Source organism: Semicossyphus pulcher, unplaced genomic scaffold (assembly GCF_022749685.1).
Source record: "Semicossyphus pulcher isolate SPU_LCO1_2020_fin unplaced genomic scaffold, fSemPul1.0.p SCAF_7, whole genome shotgun sequence".
Lineage (NCBI taxonomy): Eukaryota > Metazoa > Chordata > Actinopteri > Labriformes > Labridae > Semicossyphus > Semicossyphus pulcher.
Window position 1 is genome coordinate 23,616,821 of NW_027211748.1, and position 25,289 is coordinate 23,642,109.

At 45.0% G+C, this 25,289-nt stretch overlaps 1 protein-coding gene across 7 annotated transcripts in view; it reads right to left on the reverse strand.

Annotated features, from left to right (window-relative positions):
• rnf220a (ring finger protein 220a) overlaps window positions 1-24,524 on the reverse strand; it is a 184,737-nt gene extending 160,213 nt beyond the window's left edge. For all 7 annotated transcript variants that reach the window (XM_069684975.1, XM_069684972.1, XM_069684974.1 and 4 more), the window contains exon 1: window positions 23,870-24,524. In XM_069684975.1, the coding sequence (XP_069541076.1) occupies window positions 23,870-24,524 (655 nt within the window). The remainder of the gene's footprint in view (window positions 1-23,869) is intronic.
• Between the last annotated feature and the right edge of the window lie 765 nt (window positions 24,525-25,289).

Sequence of the window (25,289 nt, forward strand, 5' to 3'; positions counted from 1 at the left end):
TGATTTTTTCCACAATAGTCGCCACAGACACCCAGTCTGTAATACTGCAAATGCAAAGGCTTTCATCAGTGGGCCATAGGCTCAATCACCATTGTGTTAACTTCTATTGTGTCCGTGTGGTTTGGTTATGTTTCAGGAATCTGTATAGAAGTGATGCACCTTTTGTTACAGGCTACTTCCACTGCTGCAACCACTTTTTACCAATTTGCATGCACACTTAAATAAAAGTAGCACTTCATTTTTGTTCGACTAAATAAATTCTCCTGATTGCACTGAGCACACACTCTTCCTTCCTCCTCTGAAGCATACAGCAAGATGCTCTAATACAGTCCTTGGACCAGTGCTGCCTGGCGTCCTGCACGTCTAACAGCCCATCATGACTGTGATCAGCAGCTGGAGGGGATCCTCTGTACGCTGCAGTTAGGGAAATGATGGTGGTTGGGATGGAGAGTGTGCATGTTTAGACCGTGGAGAGGTGGTGGGAGGTGTGATGTGTGTGTTCTTACGTCTGCAGGTGTACAGGACGGTAGGAACTCTGCAGTTTCGCAGTGTACGGTATGATTAGGGAAGGGCCGGCTCCAGGTCGGGGTGCAGACTGTGGCTGTGCGTAATGCATATGTGCATGTGTGTGCGTTCGGTATGCAAGAATCTCTGTACAGCGTGTGTGCAACAGGACTCTGTAAGGCCCTCTACGGCAGCAGGTGTCCAGATCTTGTGAGTCAACCTTTTAAATTCTCCAGAAAACTGATGGAAATTACGCAAGAATTATTAACGCACACACACGCTTCCTCTTCTTACGCCTCATTACCACTAATATCGGTTCACACAGGTAGATTTACGGTCGGGCATGTGTACTGACAGCTAATCAGCAACAGACCACAAAGGGTCCCTGTGTGGCTACAAGACATAGATAAGCATCAGACCACACACACACACACACACACACACACACACACACACACACACACACACACACACACACACACACACACACACACACCTGTAGCTGGCAGATAAGCGGAGGAAACAACAGCTTCTGATTTACTACTTTGGATAACTGCAGCAAAATGCTTCTGATTGTACTTCCTTCTTTGTGTGTGTGTGTGTGTATTAGGCAGTTGATTTGTGTGTTTTCTGATGAAAGCAATCAGTCACCGTGTGGCCACACTCGTGTCAGCAGATATCATGTACGCCTGCATCTTTGTGTTGTGTGTAAAAGGTTGCGTGGTAGATTTACGGTCGTCCCCCCCCCCTCCCTCCCCGGCCGACACGGTTCCTCCTGAAGCGGCTGACAATGGACGCTGGATTAACGGTTCTTCCTCCCCTCTCTTCCTCCCTCCTTCCTTCTTCTTTCTCTGCCTCGCCGTTTCTCTCTGCTTGTTAAAATCGGGCTCCTAATTAGTGCTCGTGGAGCCGGGTGATATACTATCTGCTATCTCTCTTACACACGCTGAAGAAAAGGAGACATTTATTTTAGTGCTCTTTTGCTCTTTCTCTTTTCTTGTCCGTGTCGCCTGGACAGCGTCTGATTCCTTATCTGCCCGGCTCCCTGCTCTTACTCTTGTTCTCCTTTTGTTCTGCATTTAGCTCGTTTTATTTCCGCTTGACTGTTATGGCAAATTGTCCAGACCGATGTTAACGCTGTGTCCTCTTTCATTTCAGTAAGACCATTGCGTTTGGATTGCATGGATCCCATCCCAGAGGACTTTGACGAAGGATGCAGAGTCGTCCAGACACTTTGTTTTGAATGCAGCAGTACAGAAGAATAGCAAGTAAAATATTGCACAGGATGTGTATTTATACATTTCTGTGCTGTTTTTCTCCTGCAACTGAACCCAGCTAGGATTGGATGTCCACCAATCTACTCTTAAAGTTCTCGAGGCAACAGGTCAGGATAAAACAGAAAATCAACCGGCCTGCTTTCCAGCACAAACAAACGCTTTGTGCCACCACACAGAGCAGGTTACTCCAGTGCAAACAGAGCGTCCTGCCAGCGGCAGATGGTGGACGGAGTCGATTTGAAACAGGGACAATCACTTCTCACATGCTTGTACTCGTCGAGAAAGAACAAACAGCTTACCAAAAGTCATAATCCATTAGAGCTCAGTGTTCGGTTACAGTTATAATAACACTAAGTGTGTCTTGAGTTCTGTTCAGAAAGCCATATTTATCTCTTTATCGTCAGGGGCAACAAGAGAAGAAGATGAAGAAGTTGTCAATGGCTGCCTCGGTGTATTGGTGCACCTTGTTTTGTCCATTACACCTTGTGTACATATTTCGTATCATATCGCTTTTTTAGATCTTATTCTTATGGTCTATTTTTTAAGTTCACTGACAGCAGGAGCACTTCTGTTCAATAGCTTAGAACCTACTCGACATTGATGACTGACGAGGATTCAAACTAAATATGTGCAAATGTGTCCTGTTCAAGTGTTTCCTGTGAATTCATTGTGCATGTGAACACCACACAAATCCAGTGAGATAATGTCAGACTCAACCAGTGATGAGGTAAAAGACACTTTATAGAAAAAGAGTAAAAAGGTAACAATTTAGGCTTAATTTTAAGAGTTTTAGCTGGTCATGAAACAGACTGAAATGAACACTGATGCCTCTATATGAGCTACAAAAGCAAACCAGACCATCAGTGACACATTGATTATTTCTGTATGGTTATTTTTAATGAATGTAACCACTGCCTGTAGGTGTCAGACAGGGCGGTTAACTTCACGCTGAGTTTTGTTACAGGGCAAGCAAGATTATCAAAGAGATAAGAAGTACCACTTTGTCCACAGGGGGCGCCAACATCAACACAAACTGAAAGTTCCTCACAGGAGCTTTAAAAAAAACCTTCAAGCATTAAGACTTCTCTGACCCAACACAGCCTGTGTTCGAAATGTCATCTAAACTTTGGTTAAATAAAGTTATGTGTTCTGAGTTGTTTGGACCCATCACAGGTCATGTTTTAATAAGTTTGAAAAGTTGCCCCCGGCAGCTTTAATCTCTGCTTTTAATCCCCGTGTTGTCTTTACAGTGTATACCTGCTCCTCCTCTCTCTCTCTCTCCTTCTGTCTCTCTCTCGGCGCGGAGGCCATACATCTCTCTAACAGGCACTATCTGCAGCCCTAAGCCCTAATGAGGCATCATAAGGCGAACAGTTTGCAGCAGCGCCGCGCTCCTCTTTTATTTGCCAAACCATATCTCTTCCTCTCCCCCCTCCCCGCTGCCCTCTCCTCGTCTCTCAATTGCTCTATCAGTCTGCCCCGCTAACCATATCTCTCCCTCTCTGTCTCTTTCCTCCCCTCCTTCTCTCCATCTCCCCCCTTTTTCTCTCGCCCTCTCTCTCTCTCTCTGCTATTGTGTTTTATCTCTCTTCTCATTCACCCGTTGAGCTCCCCTCTCCCCGCCGCGGTGGTTTGAATCATATCTGGCCGTCTACATATGCTAAAGCCTGTGTAATTACAGCAGCTCTTAAATAAAGACACGCTCCTAAAGCTGTCGGCTGGAATCACAGCCAAACAAGGCAGGAGGGCCTCCCGGCAGCAACAAAGCTGTCATAGATAGCTATGGATTTATCACCGCCGAGGACGAGCGGAGAGGGAAGGAGGGGGGAAATATATGTCACATATTGTCTGAGAAGTAGTGGAGGGTAAACCCACCTACTCGAAAGTTTAATCATGTTTTCATTGGAGGGAAAATGTGAAAAAAAAAACTTAGATAGAGATGAAGACAGGAAGTGAATATGTTGTGGAAAGAGCTGAAAGCAGTGGTTTATATGTAGGTTAAACCCTGTAAGTATTCGTACTTCTAACATTGGATTGGACATTAAGATGCTTCAGTGCTTTATAAAACAGTCAGTATGATAAATTGAAGACGGTCATGCTTGAACACCATGGTCGTAAGTGAAAATTTGTTTTGGGGCCTGTGTCCACTTACAGCGTTTTTTGGTAGTGAGTGTTTTATAGCAGAGGTGTGGACTTGAGACTTGGTGACTTGGTGACACTGTTGTTTGTTGACTTTGTTGTTTGTTGACTTGCGCCTTGACAAAAATAAATGACTTCAGACTCGACTTGGACTTGCAAGTTAATGACTTGAGACTTGACCAAGTTTCTGTCTAACTATCAAGTATGTACGCAGCGCAAACTGGGAATCATGATTGGACGACTCAAAAAGCTCCCCAGTATCTGATTGTCATGATTTGATGAACTCGTCGCTATGGCGACACGCAACATCAAAGCCCCCAAAGAGAAGCCCCATCAGTCGTACTCGTCACTACTCAATACGGTCTCCGTCGAAGCTGACGAGCTTTCTCTCTCACTAACCAGATATTTTGTTTCTTGCAAAGATTTCAGTCTACCACTGACTCTCGCCTTGTTGAAAAACCTCTCTGTGCAATGTCAAAACTGTGACATCGGAGGGTTCAACAAAGAGCGGACTGTGCAACACAGCATATAAACTATGGCTTCCTCCATTTGGGTGCTCTGGCTTTGCATGCGGTCAAATTTCTGTACCCTCAATACAGCTTAAGCTCTATTAGTCAATGGCGTGATTTGGCAGGTCAAAGTTCGTTAGTCAAGTTAAACTTGGTGCAAAAGATTCACATTGGTTTATTTTTCCCTTCTGAGCAAACCAACTAATAAACTGCTTACACTGTAATATTTAGCCATTTCAAATGTTGGTGTGACCCGTGCTGTAGGGACTAAAACACGACCTCCTCTTCAGACTGACATCCTGTATGTTTCAGATGTCAAAGTCATTGAACTGATAAGATTCACAGGTCACAAAAGATATGAAACCATACAAACCATATAATCAGGTCTTTGTTAAATGTAGTTCCCCAAAAAGAAGAAGAAAAGGATTTGAGAAAAGACCAAATGAGCATCAGAACAATATATGCTGATGAAGCACTGCTAGCTTGACCCCAGTTCTTGGCTATCCTGCATGAATTATCAATCTGACGGCTCTTTAAAACTACACCACGTCAGAAAGTCTCCACTCCGTAACAACAATTTCCCTCCCGTCAAACCACGACGTCTATTCAAGCCGAACACATTGTGGTCATGAAGCCGTCTGTCTGTCAAAATGTAGAGTCGATATTATCCATGCGGCCCTGCTCTTAGGGACGCTCGGTCGTCTGTACATCATCTGTGTGTCTGTCCCTGAACCTGAGGACGACTACATGAGAGATCCATGTGACCGGCTGCTAAATCTTTTCCACAACAGCTACATCGAATTCCTACAGCTGAGAGGTGAATTGTTCCTTCTTCACTTCCTTTATCTTTTCCTTTCCTCCTCTCCTTTAGCGCCTCATCGTCATCATCTCCCCCATCGCTCATTTTTTATTTCTCTCCTCATTTTTTATCCTGAACTCCTCCCCCGTCCCTTTCTCTCTTTTACACATCTTTGTCTTCTCTCATCATCCTCCGCCTCTTCATCCTCCCACTCCCTCTCCTCCTCCTCCCTCTCTCCCCCTCTCTCTCTCTTTCCTTCTTGACTTCTGTAATTCATCAGTTCGAGCAGCGGTTCAGATTGATCAGCCTCTAAAGGCAGTGCTGTGTGTGCTGCTGATGTAGCAGTAACCTCCGCTGAATAGTGAACAGCTACGTGTGTGTGTGTGTGTGTGTGTGTGTGTGTGACCGGCACCGGGGGAAAGTGGAGGGGACATTTTTTTTTTAATGTATTAATCGTCGAGGTAACGGGGGATGAGAGTGGTTGAGACAGGCCCATCTTTTGAGAGAGAGAGACCACATGTGACACACACACACACACACACACACGTAGCTGCATTCTAATAACCCAAGGGTTCAGCCCTAGTGCTTTACACCCTTGTATCCGCCAACAAACACACACACACACACTGATACCTAAAATACAATCCCCACACACACACAGGCACGCACACACAGCACCTATGGGGAAACACAAAGCAATTTATCACTAATCACTAGACTCCCTAACTTTGTATTCATCTGGATTTCCTATGATTAATAGCTTTCCGCAGCAAACTTTATCTCTCTGAAAACTGCGTTTAAATGTGTGTGTGCGTGTTGGTGTGTGTGTGTGCCCGAGCGCTCCACAGTATAAGCAGACATAAACCAGTGTTTAATTGTTTGGGGAGAGAATGTCGGATCAGAAACCAGATTACTCCTTCTATCGCATCTTTCTCCGTCTCTTCGCTCCACCTCTTTAAAGTCTTGCTCTTTTGTGTTTCGCACAACATCCGGCAGGATATGGGGACGCAGGGGGGGCGGAGTAGAGGAAAGACGGGAAGAAAGGAAGGAGATCATTTCTATTGCCTTTTTTCCCTCTCTTATCCCTTCATCTGTCTTTTTCTTCCTGAAGCGGGGCGCACACTACAAGATAAATCGGCCCGATTCCCCCCTGCCGACAATCGTAAGCAAAGTCCCGATATTTAGATGGTTCTAAAGATGATCTCTCCAGATGTTCCTGTGGTGTGAGGGATGTTAAGAGCGATTTTACTTCCACTGATCTGCTCGGAAGGCCGCACCGATTTCAAATCGTAAATATTAAACATGTGATCATTTTTGCGGTTTAATATTTACGATCTGTTATCCTGAGGTGTGGGGGGACCCCGATGACAGCTAAGCGCGCACTCTGTGGATCGTCACGTGGAAAGAAACGATAGCCAATGGGGACGCAAGCTGACTGAAGAAGGAAGCACAACAACGGGGAGCATAAAGTTCCACCGCTTCATCCACAGTTTGTTCTTATTTCTTCCTGAATTTTCAGTAAAAAGTCCAATCATCGCCAAGTCTTCCTGCCCGTCGTCCGCCATGTTTGTTTACTCTAAAGTCTCGTTTGACTGCGAGAGATTTAGTGAGATTTCCAGTCTTTAGAGTCAGGACTCGCGTGATCGTTGCTCTCCGCACACTACAGGAGCAAAACAATTAAATCAATGATTATATATCGTCATGTGTGGGCTCTCGCACATTTTCAACATCTGTTAAGATTTGAAAAATCTTTTAGTGCGGGGCCGGCGTTAGTCTAATAGATGAGTTCGACAGGAAGCAGAATCAGGATGACTAGATTTCTGCAGAGGTGACGGGAAAGGCCGTAAAAGGAGACATAACAATGCAAGTTTTGAAAGCAGCTTTGATCAATTCTGCTGTGACAAAACACATGTTTTAACCCTAATAGGGTAAAGAAACATTTTCGCATCACTCAAGCTTGTAGCCCAAAAGACAAATTGTGGGTATCTTGAGGAATGTTAACAAGATCAAGACGTCGTTGCAAAGGAAACCCGACCTAAAGCTGCTGTAATAATTTTCAGTATTTTTATGTTAACGTGACCGTGTGTGGTCGAGCTTTCTGCAAGAGAAAAGGAGGAGAAGGAGGAAGAGGAGGTGGAGGCTAGAGAGAGAGAGAGGGAGGAAGGGAAGAGGGCGACCGAGGAGAGGATGCAGAGGAGCTGGTGAGAGGAGGAGAGTTGACAAGGCTTCGGGGACAGACAGAGGCATGAATAATTTATCAACACTTCTGATGGACAGATTAGGGGAAAAAATGAAGAGAGACGGAGCGAGAGAGAAAGAGCGGAGGGAGGGAGGGAGGGAGGGGGGTTAGCTGGAGGAGGAAGCGAGATTGAAAGCAGAGGAAGGGGAGGAATGAAATGACAAACAGAGAGAGAAGAAGAAAGCAAGTGAAGGGTGGAGGGGCCACACACTGGAGCTCTTTGATCCTAACAAACCCCTCTCACCCTGACACCACCATGCCATCTGTGGCCCGCGCTGCGTGTGTGCGTGCATGTGTGTGTCTGCGTGTGTGTGTGTGTGTGTAGAGACAGAGGAGACGGTGACAAAGGAACAAGGAGATGTAGGGGAGCAGATACAGACGAGGTGTTTGTGTTTCGAAATGCACTTTCAATTGATCTTGTTGCAGATCCCAAGTTGTGTCTTGACATTTGTAGGATAAGTATCCTGTCACTTAGTGATTGAAAACATATCCAGCATTAAGTTTGAATCTGTTGTGTTGCTCTGAATTGCTGCAACTGGTTTACCAAACTCATCAAATCAATATGGCCGACATCCAACGGTGCCATTTGGAAGGATTTCTAGCAGTGTTCATTTTGGCAGCTATTTTAGATTTAGTCTTAGTTGTCAGAAGAAAATGAGTTTTAGTCGACGACAACTCAAAACATCTTAGTCCAGTTTTAATCAATAAAAAGTCACATTTTAGTCGAAAATATGGCCCCTCCGCCTCCAGCGTCCCTCTTCCCATTTTTACCTGGTTGCTTCAGGTAAAATTAAGACTTCAGATCAGGTACAGTAAAAGAATGATGAGGACATATCACATCTAAAGACGGTTAAATCAGCAACCACATACAGAGGCTATAGTCCCCAATGCGACGGCCCTGGGTTCAACTCCCACCCTCGACATGCTTGTATTTTTACAGATTACACGCACAAAATGAGGATTTTAGATGTCCGACAGCCACCACTAACATTTTAGTCCCGTCTCTCAGATTGTTTCCTGTCCTGTGCTCAGCGTTGCCGGTTGTGCAGTGTTTCACTGAGGCCTGCAGCTAGCATGACGCTATGTTTTGGGTGTCATTCCCCTTTAAATGTGCAGGATTCTGAATATTTAATTATTGGTTAATTTGTAAACCCTCTGGTCAATGCCACAATTAGCATTCTGACCACTTATTGATGAGTGTGTGTGTGTGTGTGTGTGTGTGTGTGTGTGTGTGTGTGTGTGTGTGTGTGTGTGTGTGTGTGTGTGTTTGTGTGTGTAAGTAGGAGGTGCAGTACATGACACAACGGCCGCCTCAGTGTGTAATAAATGTCTGTACTGACGGGTGATTGTTCATGTCAAAAGGCCTCGGGTACGGTGGCCCTGAAGGTCAAAACAAAACATTCCAGATAACTTAAAATCATTTAAAAAAGCACGAAGACATTGACCCTCAGGACCACCATACTCATGTGCTACAATGCATTGACTACACAGCTTACATGTAACTTCTTGTCCTGTATCCGACCAAACACTTGACGCATTTAGCATCCTCATCCACGTGTCCATCAGCCACTCTCGTCTTCGTCCACCTGCTTTGACTTTCACTTGTTCTTTTCGTCCTCTCTCTCATTTTCTCTTCCCGTTCCTCCTCTCAGTGCACCTGCCTTTCATTACCGCAGCCGCCACTTTTCAGCTTATACCTCTGACCGCGCGCCTGTGTGTGCGTGTTTGTGTGTGTGTGTGTGTGTGCTGGCAGGAGCAGGGTCAGCATGCGGCCTGTGGACATTAAAGCGCGGCCTTTTAACGCTGTAGACAACAACCCCACCATGTAGGACTCTTTACCTCCCACCCCACACTCCCCTCTGACACACACACAAACTGCCCTGACCGGTTGCCCCCAGCTACCAGCTATTACCACAGACCTCGTGCTGTGCTTCTGTGCCAGGTCGCAAAACATGTGACCCAACAGTGAGCGCACACACGAACACACAAACATGCTAGGAGGCTTTCTGACATTGACACAAAGTCAGTGTTTTTCTGTGCAGGTTAAATCCTTTTATTCCCACTGTAACTTAACGGTCTGATTGTTTAAAGCTGCACTGATCATGTTTTTATAAAGGAAATACGTCAAATAACTCTGTTTAATGTGACAGTTATGAACCCACAGATGCTTGTTACAGGACTTTGAAGTTCTCCTCAGCTCAGAAGCTCAACTTTTTTGTGACAACTGTTTCAGGCCTGCAATTTAAAGGGCCAGTCCAGCGATTATCAACCTCAGTCCTATCATGCTATTATGGGAAGCTAATGCCATTATGGGAGACAAAAAAATGCAGTTTGGCTCTGTGCCTTTGGAGGACGCTCTCCGCTTCTCAAATGGGCTGGAAAACCTCCGCCAGGCTACGTGAAACGTGTCAGGAAGCTTGCTAAACTACACTTCCTCAATCTAGGACGCCCGCCTTCGATGTCACGTCTCGTTCAAAATTGTCAGGTTTGAAATGTAGACTGCAGACCTGAAGTTTTTTTAGACGATCTTCCGGTATATTCTCGTCGTATTTCAGATTCTGTACCGCTCTGCAGCGATCAATGTCCTTGACTGGGAAACGATCGTATTTCACTCCAGCGTCTCTCGCTGGGTTGTTCCTTTCAGAGGAAGGGGCGCAATGCACGCTGGGTGTTGTAGGAATGTAGAATGGGCGACACCACGAGCTGTTTGTACGACTTTCTCCACAGCTATAGTGCTGCTAGCTAGCCAAATACATCCCTTAGGAGACAAAACAGCTTAAGGGGGAGTACATATTGGATTAGAAGTATTTCTTCAGGTGAATGTTTGTGCATATGTTCTGGACATTGATAAGGACAACTGTATGTTCATCATAATAACTTGCTAGCTTGTTCCACTTCCTCAAAGTGTAAAAAGACAATCAAAATTAATCACATTGCTTTATAGTAACACCTCCTTAAGAAATATAACTAACCCAAGCAAGAAACAACAATTAAACTAGCCAGCTTGTAGGCCTTTTCACAGAGCTACCTAGCAGTTCCCTATGCCTGCAGGCAACATGCTAAGCTAGGCTAGAAACAACCGAGTTTAACACACAGAAATGAGACTGATATCAATTCTTCTTATATATATATACTCCCATAAAGAAAGCAGAAACATGTATGTCCCCTATTATAACTTTAAGTAGTGAAGCTAAGGACTTATATTGTTATATTTTAATTACGTAACTTTTCCTCGTGTTAGCCTCTGAGCTAAAATCACTCTGGTTTTCTATTAAACAGGTTTTTGGTCATGTGTTCACTCTTTAAGAAACTCATATTTCCTCTGCAGTCGAGAGTAGTGAAGCACACAGACACAGTCCATGTCAGTAACTGTTGTCGTGTGATGGCCGAGCCCGCAGTCACTTCACAGCGTTCGGCCAGCAGCAGAAAGAAGCCTTAGTTAACACCATCTTCAGCGCGATTCAGAGGGGTCGATTTTAATCTTCCCACGCCTGGCCTTTAAGTCCTGACCCAGTCTCTGCGCCACACTGCTCTGACAATTACGTGAAAGTACACACAGGGTCCCTAACAGACTGCAGACCCCCGACCGCTGACGTCCCAGAGGTCATTAGGCTTCTTCCTGGAAAACAAGGCAGAGCTAACAAGTGCACAGCGAGGTTTAATGTGGTGTTAGTGTCGAGATGAGAGAGAGGCTGGAAGCTCGTCTCTGTGGCTCGCTTGGTTTATGTTTTTTCGCCCACTGACTTTTTTTTTTTTCTAACTCCCAGAACTAAAACTGAGAACGTAAGAGAGACGGGAAACAGAGCAAGACGAGATAAAAACCCTGAAGAACAGCAAACTAGGTCAGGGTGCGTTTGAAGATCTGCGGTTTTGAAATAATCTCCATCTTTCATTTCGGCGTCAGCGTGGAGTCACAAATAAAATTATTGATCAAACAATTTTATCTTATTTAACAACCCTGCAGGAACAAGACTCTTGTGCTTATGGAGGAAACAAGGAGGAAAGATCAGGCTGTGTTAAGCACTCGCACACACACTTGCACACACACACACACACCCTCCCCTGTTGGGTGTAGAGGAGAATCAATATGTCTTTGAATGAGGGTCAGAAGGGTTGTCTGCCCAGGGAGAGCTGACAGATTTGCTCTCTTTTGCTCTGCTAAGCCCCTGCCTGCTTCTAAAACCCCTGACACACACATACACACATACAGATGGAGGCACACACAGACATATAGATGCAGAAACACACACACACGTACAAGCAGATGGAAGCACACACACACACAAAGTCGTGATGCTTCCAGGAGGGCAGAATTCCGAGCATTTTGCCGCGGGCGTGTGATATTAGACGTTATACATCGAAATGAACCCTGCTGTGCTCCCCGCTGCGTGTGCGTGTGTGTGTGTGTGTGTGTGTGTGTGTGTGTGTGAGAGAGGAGCACGTTGGAGGCCGGGTTTGAACAGAAGAACACAATCTGCCTACAAGCTTTGGCAAGTGTCGTACCTCAGGGTAGGACACGCACAAGAGAGAGAAGAAGGAGGGCAATGCATGGGGTTGACAAACAGACACATGAAGAGCTAACCTGACACACTCTTTTACCTCTCATCAAAGCATAAAACTGCAACTGTTTTCACCTCACTGACTCTAATTTGTCATGCACACACACACTCAGGAAAAGAGACAAAGATCACGCAGGGATGGAAATAACTGATGGAGGTTATATGTGTTTAGAATCTAAACTACGACAGTGTAGCCACACATGTATGTACATATAAATATTCTTCAATAACAAAGGAAACTATTTTTTCACAGCCGACAAGATGGAGGTCAGCTCAAAGGTCAGGGAAAGGTAACACCCAGAGCAAAAAAGTTGAACTGGAATTTAAACAGAAATCAAAAAGCAAACTCAAATGATGTAAAGACTGGACCAGAATCTACGGAAGCCCTTAGCGGACATGCATCCAAACATTTGATGTACTCAGTTTTTTCCATGATAACGAGTAATTCCCGCTTGTTTTCTATCACGAGATAACGACGCTGCACCACAGTAACGTCAGATGATCATAACTTGTATCCCAGAGCTGCAAAGGCACAAAACAATCATAGAAACAGGCTTAACTTACCTCATCAGTGCAGGCAACGAAAGCACAGCATGTCCTGTTCTGTGTTATCAGTGACCAGACCAATGAAAAAATGATCCCACTATCACGAGAAAACAAGCTGTGTTATCTTGTGAGAACGGGTCATTTGAATCCGTTATAATGATAATACCAGTTTTGTTTTCATGCGGTGACGACAGAAATACGTCGAGATCTCCAGAAAACAGCTGAAATTAAGTCGTTAGTCGTAAAAACCAGCTTTGTAACGATCAGAAATAACTGATCACGGGAAAAAGTAAATAAAATGTATGGATGCATGTCTGCTGAGGGCTTCCCTGTTATGCCTCATTCCCAACATAATAAACTCCAATGCTCTATCAAGGCACGTCTCTTAAAGTCTGTGACATGGCAACATTCAATATAAATAGTAATCTCACATTTTGTTGCTTAAAATCTCAACTTGTGACAGTTTACGGTTTAATTATCTGCATTTCTAGATTTCTAGAATCAAAGATTTTAAGCTGTGGATAAAAAGTTTAAATAATATTTTTCCGGACCATTTAACCAACATGAATCTATGAGGAATTATTATATACTGCCGTTAAAGTAGAACAGGTGCAGAGAAGGCTGTGGGATCAGGCAGCACAAAAACACCACAGGGTTAAGCAGGTAATGATCTAATGTGTAGGATATACTTGTGATCATTCAAAATGATGATTGAAATGATAACTAAGCTGATCAAAGGACCTAAAACCATATCAGATAATCTGGACTGGAGATCATGATCTTAAAAAATATATAAATCTTTAGACGCAGCTTCTCTTCTCATCTTTTCACTGATAGTCAAAGCAGACGTGTGGATCTGAGCACGAGTATGACTGTGTCTGTGTGTGATGAATGTTTTTATGTGTGTGTGCGTGTGTGTGCGTCCTGTGCCGTAACATACTGCAGCAGCAATTAGCAATCACTCATGGAGCTAATGACATCAATCAATGAGCTTTTAAAACCAGTCATTTGATAATTACAACCATCAATGGTCACCCACGGATTCATTATGGCTCTCTCTCTCTGTGTCTCTCTACATATATGTTAATGATTTACTGTGCGAGTCAGTTAAAATGTGCAAATACGGCTTCGTTAATGACGCAGAGATAATCATATGGGATGCAATATGCTTAGAATACGAGCTCATGCCGGCTGTGAGTAAAGCAATATAGTCTTGGGCATCTTTATTGTAAGGGGAGTGTTAAAGGAGCCGTGTCTTTTTAATGGATTCTGCGTGTGTTTCACATTTCTGTGTGTTTATTGTTCATAGTGAAAAAGTGAAAACTGCGTGTTTTTCCAGAAGGACATTTTTTTAAAAGGTCGCCTCTGAAATGGGCCGTTCAGAACAGCTGCAGGTTTCTACGTAGGACCTTGCTTTGGCTGAAATCGACCAATCGTCATTCGCCATTGTTCACCTCAGACTGCCTTCTTGCACTAGCTTGTAGTCAAGTGGTTGTCAAGATTTCAACTCACCATTCCGATACCTCCTGGTGATTTTGGCTCGTACATGTAAGGCCGAATAACCGATCCTAGAGCGGCCATGTTTTCTACAACTTTGGAGTGACGGCCAATCGTGGTTAAGCTCTGACCTTTGAATGGCAGAACGGCTTGTTTGTTTCAGGAGGAAGGAGAGGCTCCGAAAAATAATGAAATTAAAATATGCATACCATTTTTAAAAGGAAACAAACTTCACCAACGTGATTCAACAACACATTAAGATAATAGAAAATTGATTGCAGCACTAAAATATGTCCCCTTTAAGAATGCCATTGTGTTTCGGTTACAAGGTAAAAAGATAGAGACAAAACAATGAAAGGTTAAAGGCAGAATTGAAAGACAAAGAGGCATTCAGACACACTTCTGCTTTTAGACCCAGCAAGAGAGACAATAAGGCGTTACTCTTTCCTAATTTTTACCCGCTTCCCACTTTCGCTGTTAAATTTACGATGCAACAATGCAGCTGTCGTCTCCCCTCTGAACAATAGCCTCTCATTCTTTTTCCTTTATATTTACTACGTCTGAAACTAATAGAAGCGTCACATTTCTGATGCTTTCGTCATATCTTTAAGCTTTTAAAGTTAACTTCCAGAAGTCTTTCACGTCCTGATTGTGGTTGCAGACGTGCACAGCTGAAGCCATTGCGTCCGCTATCAGATTGTTTTTTGTGACCTTGACCCTAAAATCTGTTTCACTCAGTGGAAATGAAGTGTCTGAAGTGTCCAGCTGACAACTACAGGATCTGAATATGAGCTAACCTGCACATCATATAGATGCATGATAGTGCACGTGCAGTGTGGGCGTGTGTGTGTGTGCGTGTGGCGCGGATGCACAATTACCAGGCAGGCGCGAATCGATAGGTGCCTGCTGACAGATGGATTAGCACGGTAAACAGATGATACACACACCGCTAAATTATTCATCCGCTGAACAGTGGGCTGGGTTTCCACACACACCCGGAGAAGAGGAGAGAGAGAGGGGGGAGGGAGGAGGATGAGGAGGAAGAGAGGCTGAAGAAGTAACTTCAGATTCACTAAATGTATTCGTCTTAGAGTCTGGCCTGCAAACGTCACTACCTGAACTCAACCCTGAGACAAGTGCAGTGTGTGTGTGTGTGTGTGTGTGCATCCGCTCACACCCACAAACACACACACACTCTGCGTCCCTCTAATGCCGCTCAGATATGCAGCGGCAGCGCAGGGTCAACGTGAAGTGCCTCGCAAGATACCGAGCACACACGTGCGCAAACACCGACACACTCATCCTTTCTTTAGCCGCGTCTTTTTCTCAAGTGCGAGCAAATCCGTGACCGTCGACTGTTTATGCCTTTAACAAAGCCTGCAGCGTGAACGCAATTTCACGCGCTCACACAAACACACACGTTACAGGTACGGGGGAATTTTGTGGATAAACCTGATCATGCTGGAGGAGAGACATGCACCATTATGTTTGGAGATGGAGCGTCTCGCAAGCAGGGAAGTTTTCTTAGAAGGGACATCCCCGTTTAAATCACAGATCAGATGGATGCTACGTAGCGTTAGCATGGGAATTAGCATTAAGAATTTGCTGTTGAAAGTAGTAAAAAAAAAAAAGGACCTTTAAGGCTACCCGAGTGCACTCCCATTATTGAATAGTGCAGAATCTGGTGCATGCAAATCATATGAGTATGCACACACACATTCACACACACTCTGGCATGCATATAAAACACCCTTTATTGATTTGTTTCACCTTTCTGAGGGACTTTAGAGGCCTGTTTGCAGCAGATGCTAAGCTCTGCTCCTCTGGGACGGCTGCAACTTTTAGTTGCAAGGAGAAATTAAGCTGAAATGTCAACTTTTAACTTCAGGATAACTTTAAGAAAAACGTGTCCGCCTTATTTAAAGATGTGTTTCACTTCCATAAAATTAAATCTACAGGTGCAGGTGGAAAAATAAAGTGTGTGTGTGGACGTGTGTGTGCAAAGTAACGTCCCGGTCCAGCTTTGTGAAGCGACCGCGCGTTAAGAACATCTAACCATCTCAAACTCACAGCCCCCCCCTCCTCTCTCACACACAAACTGTTCGCTCGCATCATGGCCGCCATCAGCAGGAACCAATCAGATTTGATGAATAATTCAATATTAAAGAGGGTGTGACCAAGACAGAGAGGGGAAGGGAGGGAGGGCGAGGGGGTGTGTTCTGCCAAGCAAGTGGGCTTTTTGGAAACGGGCCTGCTGCTGTTTGTGTGTGTGAAAGTGAGAAAAGCAAAAAGAGGAGGAGGGGGGGAGGCCTGTCACACTAGACTGCATCCACAAACTGGCTGCAGATTAGATTACTGAGGAGAGGAGAGGAGGGGGAGGAGGAGAGGAGATGAGGACAGACTGGAGGGAGGGAAGGAGGAGGATGGAGGAAGAGGAGAGTAAAAGAATCTGTTAGCACATCTGCATTAGAGGCTGTTTGAATGCCGGTTTCTGCTTCTGCTAGACCTGCAGGAAAAGCTTTCAAACTGGCAACCTGAAGCTGAAACACACTTCAATTCCACTTTACTTTTTCCCCAAATACTAGAAACGTACAAATGCATCTTTTATGGAAAATTCCTGTAGTGTCAGTAGGTGTGGGCGTAAGTTCAGGGCTGTGGCATGCTGTGACCTTATGTGAGCTTGTGTGTGTGTGTGTGTGTGTACACATATTAAAAGCTAAATGTGTGTTGTGTTGCCAGGTGTGCTCTGGTTGTATGAGGCTCAGTGGAGTTTTAACGCAGGGTTTTTATTGGCCAAAGCTGACATCACCGGGGGAACAAAGTGGAATTCCGGAACTTGGGAGGTTACGGACACAGGGCTCTGTGTGTGTGTGTGTGTGTGTGTGTGTGTGTGTGTGTGTTTGAGAGAGGGAGTGAGGGGGAGAGGCGGTCTGTAAATGCTACAGGAGTTGTGTTATTTTCACTTCAAAGAAACCTGTTTCAAGATTTAACTGAATGCAAAGTGACATCCCGTCCTCAGAGGGGTCTACAGGATGTTTCCATGCCTCCACAGCTTCTAGAAAATTCTTAAAGGGCCAGTTCGTCAATTTTCAACCTCAGTCCTATCAGTCCTATCAAAATCGTCAGGTTTGAAATGTAGACTGCAGACCAGAAGATTTTTAACCGATCCACCGGTATATTCTCGGCGTGTTTCAGATTCTGTTCCGCTCTGAGCCGTTGCCTGCAGAGAAAACGGTACTATTTCACTCCAGCGTCTCTCGCTTGGCCGTTCCTTTCAGAGGGAGGGGCGCAATGCATGCTGGGTGTTGTAGGAATGTAGAATGGGCGAAGCCACGAGCTGTTTGTACAACTTTCTCCACAGCTATGGCGCCAATTTCAAATATTATTGCTTCTATTGATAACAGAGAACACCAGCTTTGACTGACAGCAGCTTTTTCAGGGGGTGAACTGCTCCTTTAAATCAAGTACAAGAAAAGTGGAAACACGTGAAGTGTTAAGTTAATTCATTTCAAGAAAAAAGTCCTGTTTTAAGAGTAAAAATGAGGAGAAATGTAGGAGAATATTCAGCAGGGAGCCACAGAGGGAATCCTCTCATCTCATCCGCTCTCCTTCATTTGCCTTACAGGAGCTCCAGAGGCTCATTTGTGTAACCTAGTCCTACACACACACACACACACACACACACACACACAGTGATCTGTGTCCAAATGGAGTGGCCGGGCCGACAAAAGGCTCGACAGGAAGCGACTAATCCTTGATCTGCGCAGCGGCGCAACAATGACCGCGAGACGACACACCGAGTGACACACACACACACACACACACACACAAACTGCACGATCACACTAACGCATACGCACACATGCACAATGAGACAATCGGTGCTTGCTTCCAGTTGCCACCCAGTGAGAGAGGAGGGAGGGGAGAGGAATCGCTTTGGAGGAGGGATGGATTTCAATAAGAATATTTGGTTTAAAAAGTGTTTCTATAAATAAAAGAGAACATTTAAAGTCACAGTATGAAGAAACTCAAAGTCATTACATGTGAACTATATCTACGGATCAGGTGCATGAGGGCTGCTATTGACAGGGAAACAGACACACACTCCTCACCCTGGGGGAGCTGCCAGAAGGGCAGGAGGGCACACACACTGGGGTAAACAAAGCCACCACAAGCAGGACAGCCCGTGTGTGTGTGTGTGTGTGTGTGTGTGTGTGTGTGGCACAGTGGAGACTGACAGGGAGGCAACATGAGAGGGACAAGCCTTTTAACATCTGGCTAAGCACTGACAGGAAGACACACACACACGCACACACACACACACACACACACACACACACACACACACACGGGCAGGCAGGCGAGTCCCAGTCCTAATTATTAGAACACTCTTACTTAACTTAACCCTGCCACTAGACCGTGACAGGCAGAGATGGAAGAGGGGCGAGAGGGGGGGAGGGAGAGGGGGAGGAGGAGGAGGAGGGCAGATTTTTGTGAGGACGAGAGGAGGATGAGCGCTTCTGTCTCCTTGGCTGATTTTTAACTCCTTGCATGCCGGCGCAGGAGGAGGAAGGACGATGATACAGGGAGCATAAACTGTCAGGATTGGTCGTCTTATAATACCAGAGCCCCGCCCACAAAGTTTGATTGACAGGTGGTCACTCTCCATCTTCCATTTGTGAGAACTCTTTTAAGGTTATTGTTCTACTCGTCCCCAGAAAGAAACAACACACATGACTTTTGCTCCGCGGAGAAGGATAAAAAAAGATGAAGATAAACAGAGAATGGGCCTCCAGCTGTGTGTTTAAACAGCTGTGTGTGATGCGTTCTGTAAAGATGGTTAAATGCCGATGGGAAGACAAGAACGTTTTGAGTTCTAATCTACGTTTAATCTACAATATCTACGTGTCTTTGGTGGCCGTCTTAAGAATTCCTTCGCTATATTTCAGTGAGGCAGATGGGATCTGCAATTTAGCTCAACATCGTCCCTCCTTCGTTCTCTCCTTCCTTCCCACAACCTTTTTTTCTTTGCTTTTATCCCTTCTTTTATCTCCCTGCTCTCTGCGCAAAAATAATGTTTTCTTTCATTCCCCGCCAGCGATTTCTGTTTCCTTTTTCAGCCGAACGTTTGTCTTCTTGTTGACTTTTTCCAGTCTTATTTTCTTCTATTTACTGTCTTTGTTGTGTTTGTCGGAAATGTCCGCAGACAAATAAAAACAAGGAAGAAAAAAGACGGGAAGAAAGGACGATGAGGAAGCTGGGTGAGGCATTCAGGGTCAGGTTCAGCGTAAATCTCCCAGCCTTGTAAACGTGGAGAGCGGAGAGAATGTAAACAAACAGACTACAGCTGTCACACACTCATACGTGGAGATGCGCACACACACACACACACACACACGGATAAGGAGGAAGGATGATGGAAAGAACAAAAGAGGAGAAGAAGAAGATGAAGGGACGTGCAGATCCTGAAGCACAAACACAAAAACATCAAATCCGCTCCACAAACAAACAAGTGCACTGCGGGGGGGGGGGGCGGATTGTGTCAATTGTCAACATTCCCATTAATTCCAATCACACATCCCATAATTCCTTTCTCTCTTTTACTGTAAAGCAGCTCCCCTTCATTCTTGTGCTTAAACCTCACACTATGAATACAGTGAGTGGTAATAGCTTTTACAATAATACGACATGCAGAGTCCTCTTAAGGCATGATGGGGCCTTTATGTGCAGGTTTAGCGGCTGACAGGTTAGCGGGTTTAGCTAACAGCCAACGTGCCTGCCGGTGCAGAGGGGGGATTTGGGAGAGCTTAGCATCGAGGAGGCCACTGTTTCTTGGAGTGGCGTGCGGCAGGTTAGACAGAATTGCATGCAGGGAAATAAAGGTTTTTGAGTCGTGTTAGCATTATTTTGGCTTCAGCGTGTAGTAAAGAGGAAAGGATCAGCTTCACACCTGGGATTAACTAGCACGACAGGTGATGGGATTGTGATAGAAGTAACACGTGGACATTTAAGATGTAATCAGATGAATTTAAGGCAGATGTAAAAACGCAGGCCAGTGAGTTTTGGCAGGAATCAGAATTAAAAGCAATTTAAACAGGATTTAATCTGTTAAAAATAGTGTTCATGCTTTTATAAGGCAACTCTTCTGAGTGATATAGTCACTCCAAACATCCAGGAAGTCACATGATGACAACTAAAGGTGACTGCATGCTGCCCAGACGATGCCCGACTCACGTCAAGTTGGCAGTTGGTGGTTTCCGTCTTTAGAATGTTCCGGAAACCAACTGCCAGCTCCACACTGCCCAGACACTAGCTGACAGGACGGACTTTTGTTGCCTACTTTTTCTTATTTAAGTTTTAGTTTCATTTTACATGGACGAAGGTCGTGGGTACTGATGGTCCACATGCTAGTATAGGCTAGTTGTCAAGGGAACGCACTCCCAGAATGTCTCGGTTTGTTGGGGAAAGGCGTGCATTGGTCCGACTTTCCACAACTCCACGAACAACTCCATCCAACACCAACTGTTGGCGCACACTGACCCGACAGCTGGTGTTGGTTGGAGTTGGTTAGCGTTTGTCTGGGCAGTGTGCAGCCACCTTAAGCCGCCCTCATGCTGTGTGAGCGACTGTTTCAATATCAAAAGGAAGTGAGAGGACGTTGTATAAAGATTGTTATATATCCAGTCATGTTTTAAGACGTATAAAATGCTCTGCTTGAAATAACAAATATGTTTTTTGTGCGAAATATGTTTAATTACCTTGTAAAAATCCTCCCAAGGCATCTCCTCCTTCTCCCTCACTAAAAATTCCTGAATCTGCATAGGCCCCGCCCACTATGCACATTTCCAACCGCGAAAACAAAACACGTCTCTGCAGTTTAAAAGCAGACAGGCCCAGCCGTGGAGATGACTGCTGATGTTGTCCCTGATATGTCTTGTAGCACATGAAGAACACCACATGGAGATGTTTACAAGGTTAAACACTTGATTTTCACTGGAGGGGGTCTTAAAACAATTTTTATTTTGATAGTGTGAATCTAATGTTGTTGTTAATTTTCATTTATTGGCCTTATATTAATCAATTTATACTCTTTGCTTTTGATAAAATGGCTTGTATGAAGCTGCCCTGCCAATAAAACCAATGGATTAAAAACAAACTCTCCTATCTACAGTGGATGCATTATAACTTGCAGCAAACACATGATATGCAGACAGTACAGTTTAAATTTGCAGTGTTTGGATGTTCAAGCAGGTAGAGTTAGTACTATCAATCTGTTTCCTGTCAGCTTTGAACGCTACATTATAATAAGTCTGTGTAATTAGTTTATGGAGAGTCATCAGCGTTTTATTGACAGCGATAAATTGTGTCCATGTAAATAAAATCAGCCCAGTTAAGATAACTATTTAATGGCACACGTGGTCTCAAAGGTCATGAGCCAGGCTAAAATCAACGTCATCATGTTAACACTTGCAATCTAAACGGAAATAAATAGATTTTAAGTCACGGAACCCAATGGATCTAAATGTTTCACACCAACACCAGCCAATAATTTTAATGTGTCTGCTGCAGGATCTCCATGACGATGCCAAACATTTCCTAAACCTCTTTGCACGGAGAGATTTCCGAGAGCTATGTGTGAAGCAGCACGGAGGCTGCTAGTTAGCTAATGTGTGTGTGAAGCAGCGAGAGCCCCGTCCTCATGGGATTGTACCAAAGTGTTGTTTGTTCTTCACGCCTCCACTGGATAGCCAAAACCAGTGAAGGAGAACCCATAATTCTTTGCTGTAAGCAGTGCCTGTGCACATCCAATTGCATTAGGAGCCTATGGTAGAGGTGGAGGATACTTGTGCCAAGATTTAACCTGATTAGATACAGATTCAGCCGTTCCAAAAGACAGCACAGGAGCCCTGTAGCCATCTCTTATTCTATTTCTGGACACTGTCTCAGTGCTCAGAAATATGTACTGATAACAGGGCACACAGAACAGTGAGATCTGGGACAAACATTTAAAATGCACGAGGAAAAGATTTTAAAACGTCCTTCCACCTTCCTGTCTTTCTCTCTCACTCTCTTTGATATCTTTCTCCTCCTTCGTATTCCTCCCCACCCAGCCAACGGGTGTCATTTTCCCAATTTCCTTCCCTCCATTCCTTCCTCCATCCCTCTCTTTCTCACCCTCTCTGTCTCTCCTGCGGTGGTCTTTTTATCGGATCAGTCTCAGGTCGTCGCCTCTGTCCCTCATGTGTTCCATCAAGGATGCATCCCTCAAACACACACACACACACACACACACACAGGCTCTCCTTCTTCCTCAAGGAGTGGAGAAGGAGTCAAAGAAAGAATAAAGATAATAAAGACAAAAAAAAGACGGAAGATGGAGTGACAAAAAGCAATGAGAGAGAGACTCTCTCGTAAATTATACACTACAGGCACGTCTCTGTCTGCCTCCTAATTTGTCGCTGGGATCCGTTGCAGCTTGTTGACATGTGTAGGAGATGTCGGCGCTCATGCTGAGAGCTGTTTGTGCGTCTGAAAGAGTGTTTATGGATGCCTGTGTGTTTGTGTTTGGAGCTCTCACAGCCCCTCTCCCACCTCCCCTTTATTACACACACACACGGCCTGCCAAGGTTTTGGGTATGTGGGTAAATCTTTTGGCAAAGGGGCTGCCAGCGTGGAGCTATGATGAATGCTGATGGCAAAGAGCATGGCCGGTCTCTGAACCAGTCACTCACTCACACACACACACACACACACACATACACACTAATCAGATTCCCAGTGCGTGAGGGCCAAATGGCATCCTTCCACTGGTGAATGCTAATGTGACCGGTGGAGCTTGTGGGCTTGTGAAACACGGAGAGGGGGAGCCAGGAGAGATGATGACAAGAGAACATAGATGGGATTGTTTATTGGCGTGTGTGATGCCAGTGTGTGAACATTTGCATTCTTTCACAAATTGCAGCAAGTTGTACTTTGATTTTAATTTAAAAGGCAGAATCAGGTTTGGCTGTGTCGGCCTTTTTGGATAGTTTTGTGTCTTGTTTGCAGGTTTAATTAATCCATTGGAATAATCCTACAAATGGTGGTTTAAAATCCTGCAGGAACACTTAAAGTGTGCAGATAATATGCTGTTATGTGCAATATGCATCAGAGACCACACGTCAATGCAAACATTTCTTAAAAGCTGAAAGAAAAATGCATGACGGAAAAAAATGATGTGTTTTCCTTCCCTTTCAGCGCTGAAATATTATGCAACATATTTTCATCGTTGCAGGACCATACTGGGGCCAGATGTGTGTTTGCTCTGCGAGAGAATTTCAAAATAATAATGTGCAAGACCATGTGGTTTGAGTGTTGTGTAGCATATCATGTAATAAGTATGCCTTAAAAGTCAATCTTGGGTGACAAATACAAACATACTATATACTGTATGTAAGTGGCTCAGCGGTAGAGTCGGTTGTCTCTCAATCAGAAGGTTGGTGGTTCGATCCCTGACTGCTACAGTCACATGTCAAAGTGTCCTTGGGCAAGACACTGAACCCCAAATTGCTCCCGGTGGCAGAGCCATCGAGGAAGAATGGGCATATATCTGTGCTTTGATGGAGGCAGAGAGTGCTGCCTAGCATGTTTAGATTCAGATGGTTTAGATGTTGTCACTTAAAAGACCACTGCATATGATCAACTAAGCTCTTTAATGACATAAGTGGGTTCTGAAATGTTGACTCATTTGCGATGCATTTGTGTGCAGAGTTAAAAGTGGTTCCTTGAGTGTCACGTAACAGTCATAAATGGCTACTCACAGCGCTCGATGCGGTCCTCAGGGCTGGAGGAAGTCTCTCGATCGGACAGGAGGCCTGACACAGCGAAGATCTTTTTCCCGCTGTCCTCCACTGCTTTCAAGGCGCTGCTGGGCGAGCCCCCGGGAGGGATCTGGGCACCGCCAAAGTCGTACTCTTTACCCTCTGCATCGGAGTACCGCAGGTGGGGTGAAGCGTCTGCGTCCAGGCAGCCTTTGAGGCGCTTGGCTGGGGTGAAAGCGGACTGATACCCGCCTGGTGCCCCGTCCCGATCCTCCGGAGGGGAAGCAAAAGGCCTGAAGGCGCCGACACCGCTGTGATTCAGCATGCTGATTGGAGAGCAGTCCAGGTTAGGTGGGGCAAACTGATGATGGAGGTGGAGGAGAGAGGGAGGAAAATCCCTGTTGGGGAATCCTGGTGGGACTGCACCTTGGCGGTGGTACATTGATGCAAATGTGTAAGAACCATTGTTGAATGGCAAGTGGACATCTTTCTCAACGGAAACCGGGACGCCAAATGGACGTGGCTGCTGGCAGGGAATCGAGGCATCACGGGAGGCTTCAGCTGTGGAAGCCAGGACCATGAGGGCCGGGGAGGCCAAGGGATTGGGGAGGTAGGAAGAGCTCTCCATCTTGAAGGCTGCCCTGTGGAGGTCCATGTTTGGACTGAAGAAAAAGGTCTCAATGATTTAAAGAAGAGGAGGAGACGATTGCTCCTAACTAAGATTTGAAACTGTGTCCAAGACCCTTGGGAAGGGTCGGAGGAAGTTATAGAATCTGGGGAGGAGACTTAAAGCCCTTGGCTTTTAGAGGAAAGGGCTCAGAACAGAGCCCTTAGTACAAAAGGAGTACTGTGGCAGAAAATAAAGAGTGTCAGCCAACGTCAGTTTAGGCTAGCTTGAATTCAGTTCATTTCTCTTCAGTGGAACTTGAATAAATCAATCTGTCTCCAGCCAAATTCAGTTGAGCTTCATTCAGTCCAAAGCATTCCTTGCCAGGTAAGTGCTGTTGGGTATGAGCAGTCCTTCAAAGACTTCACAGTCTGCACCGCTTCAATCCTGATGATGAATTCAACACAGGGGCAAGGTTAAGTTTTTCCTTTTGAATGATAAGCAGTAAAAGCTCCTCTCTTGGAGAGTTTGTCTGATGTGTAGCCGAAGCCAAATGGTCCGGGGAGGGTGGACATCCGCAGGTAGTCAAAGCTGGTTCCTCATCTTCACGTGGTCGCCAATCTGGGGAGATATCAAAACACAAGATCAGTTTAAGAGAGCGTGAGAATAAGAAGATAGAATATCACCAATTGCAAGAAAAATAACTTAAAGCTTAGAATATTTTCCTGAAAAGTGTGGATCCATCAAGTTGTCGTGATGGTAAAGATACAGCTTGTCTTCAAAGACCCCTTAAGGCTTCTACCGTTTTGTACA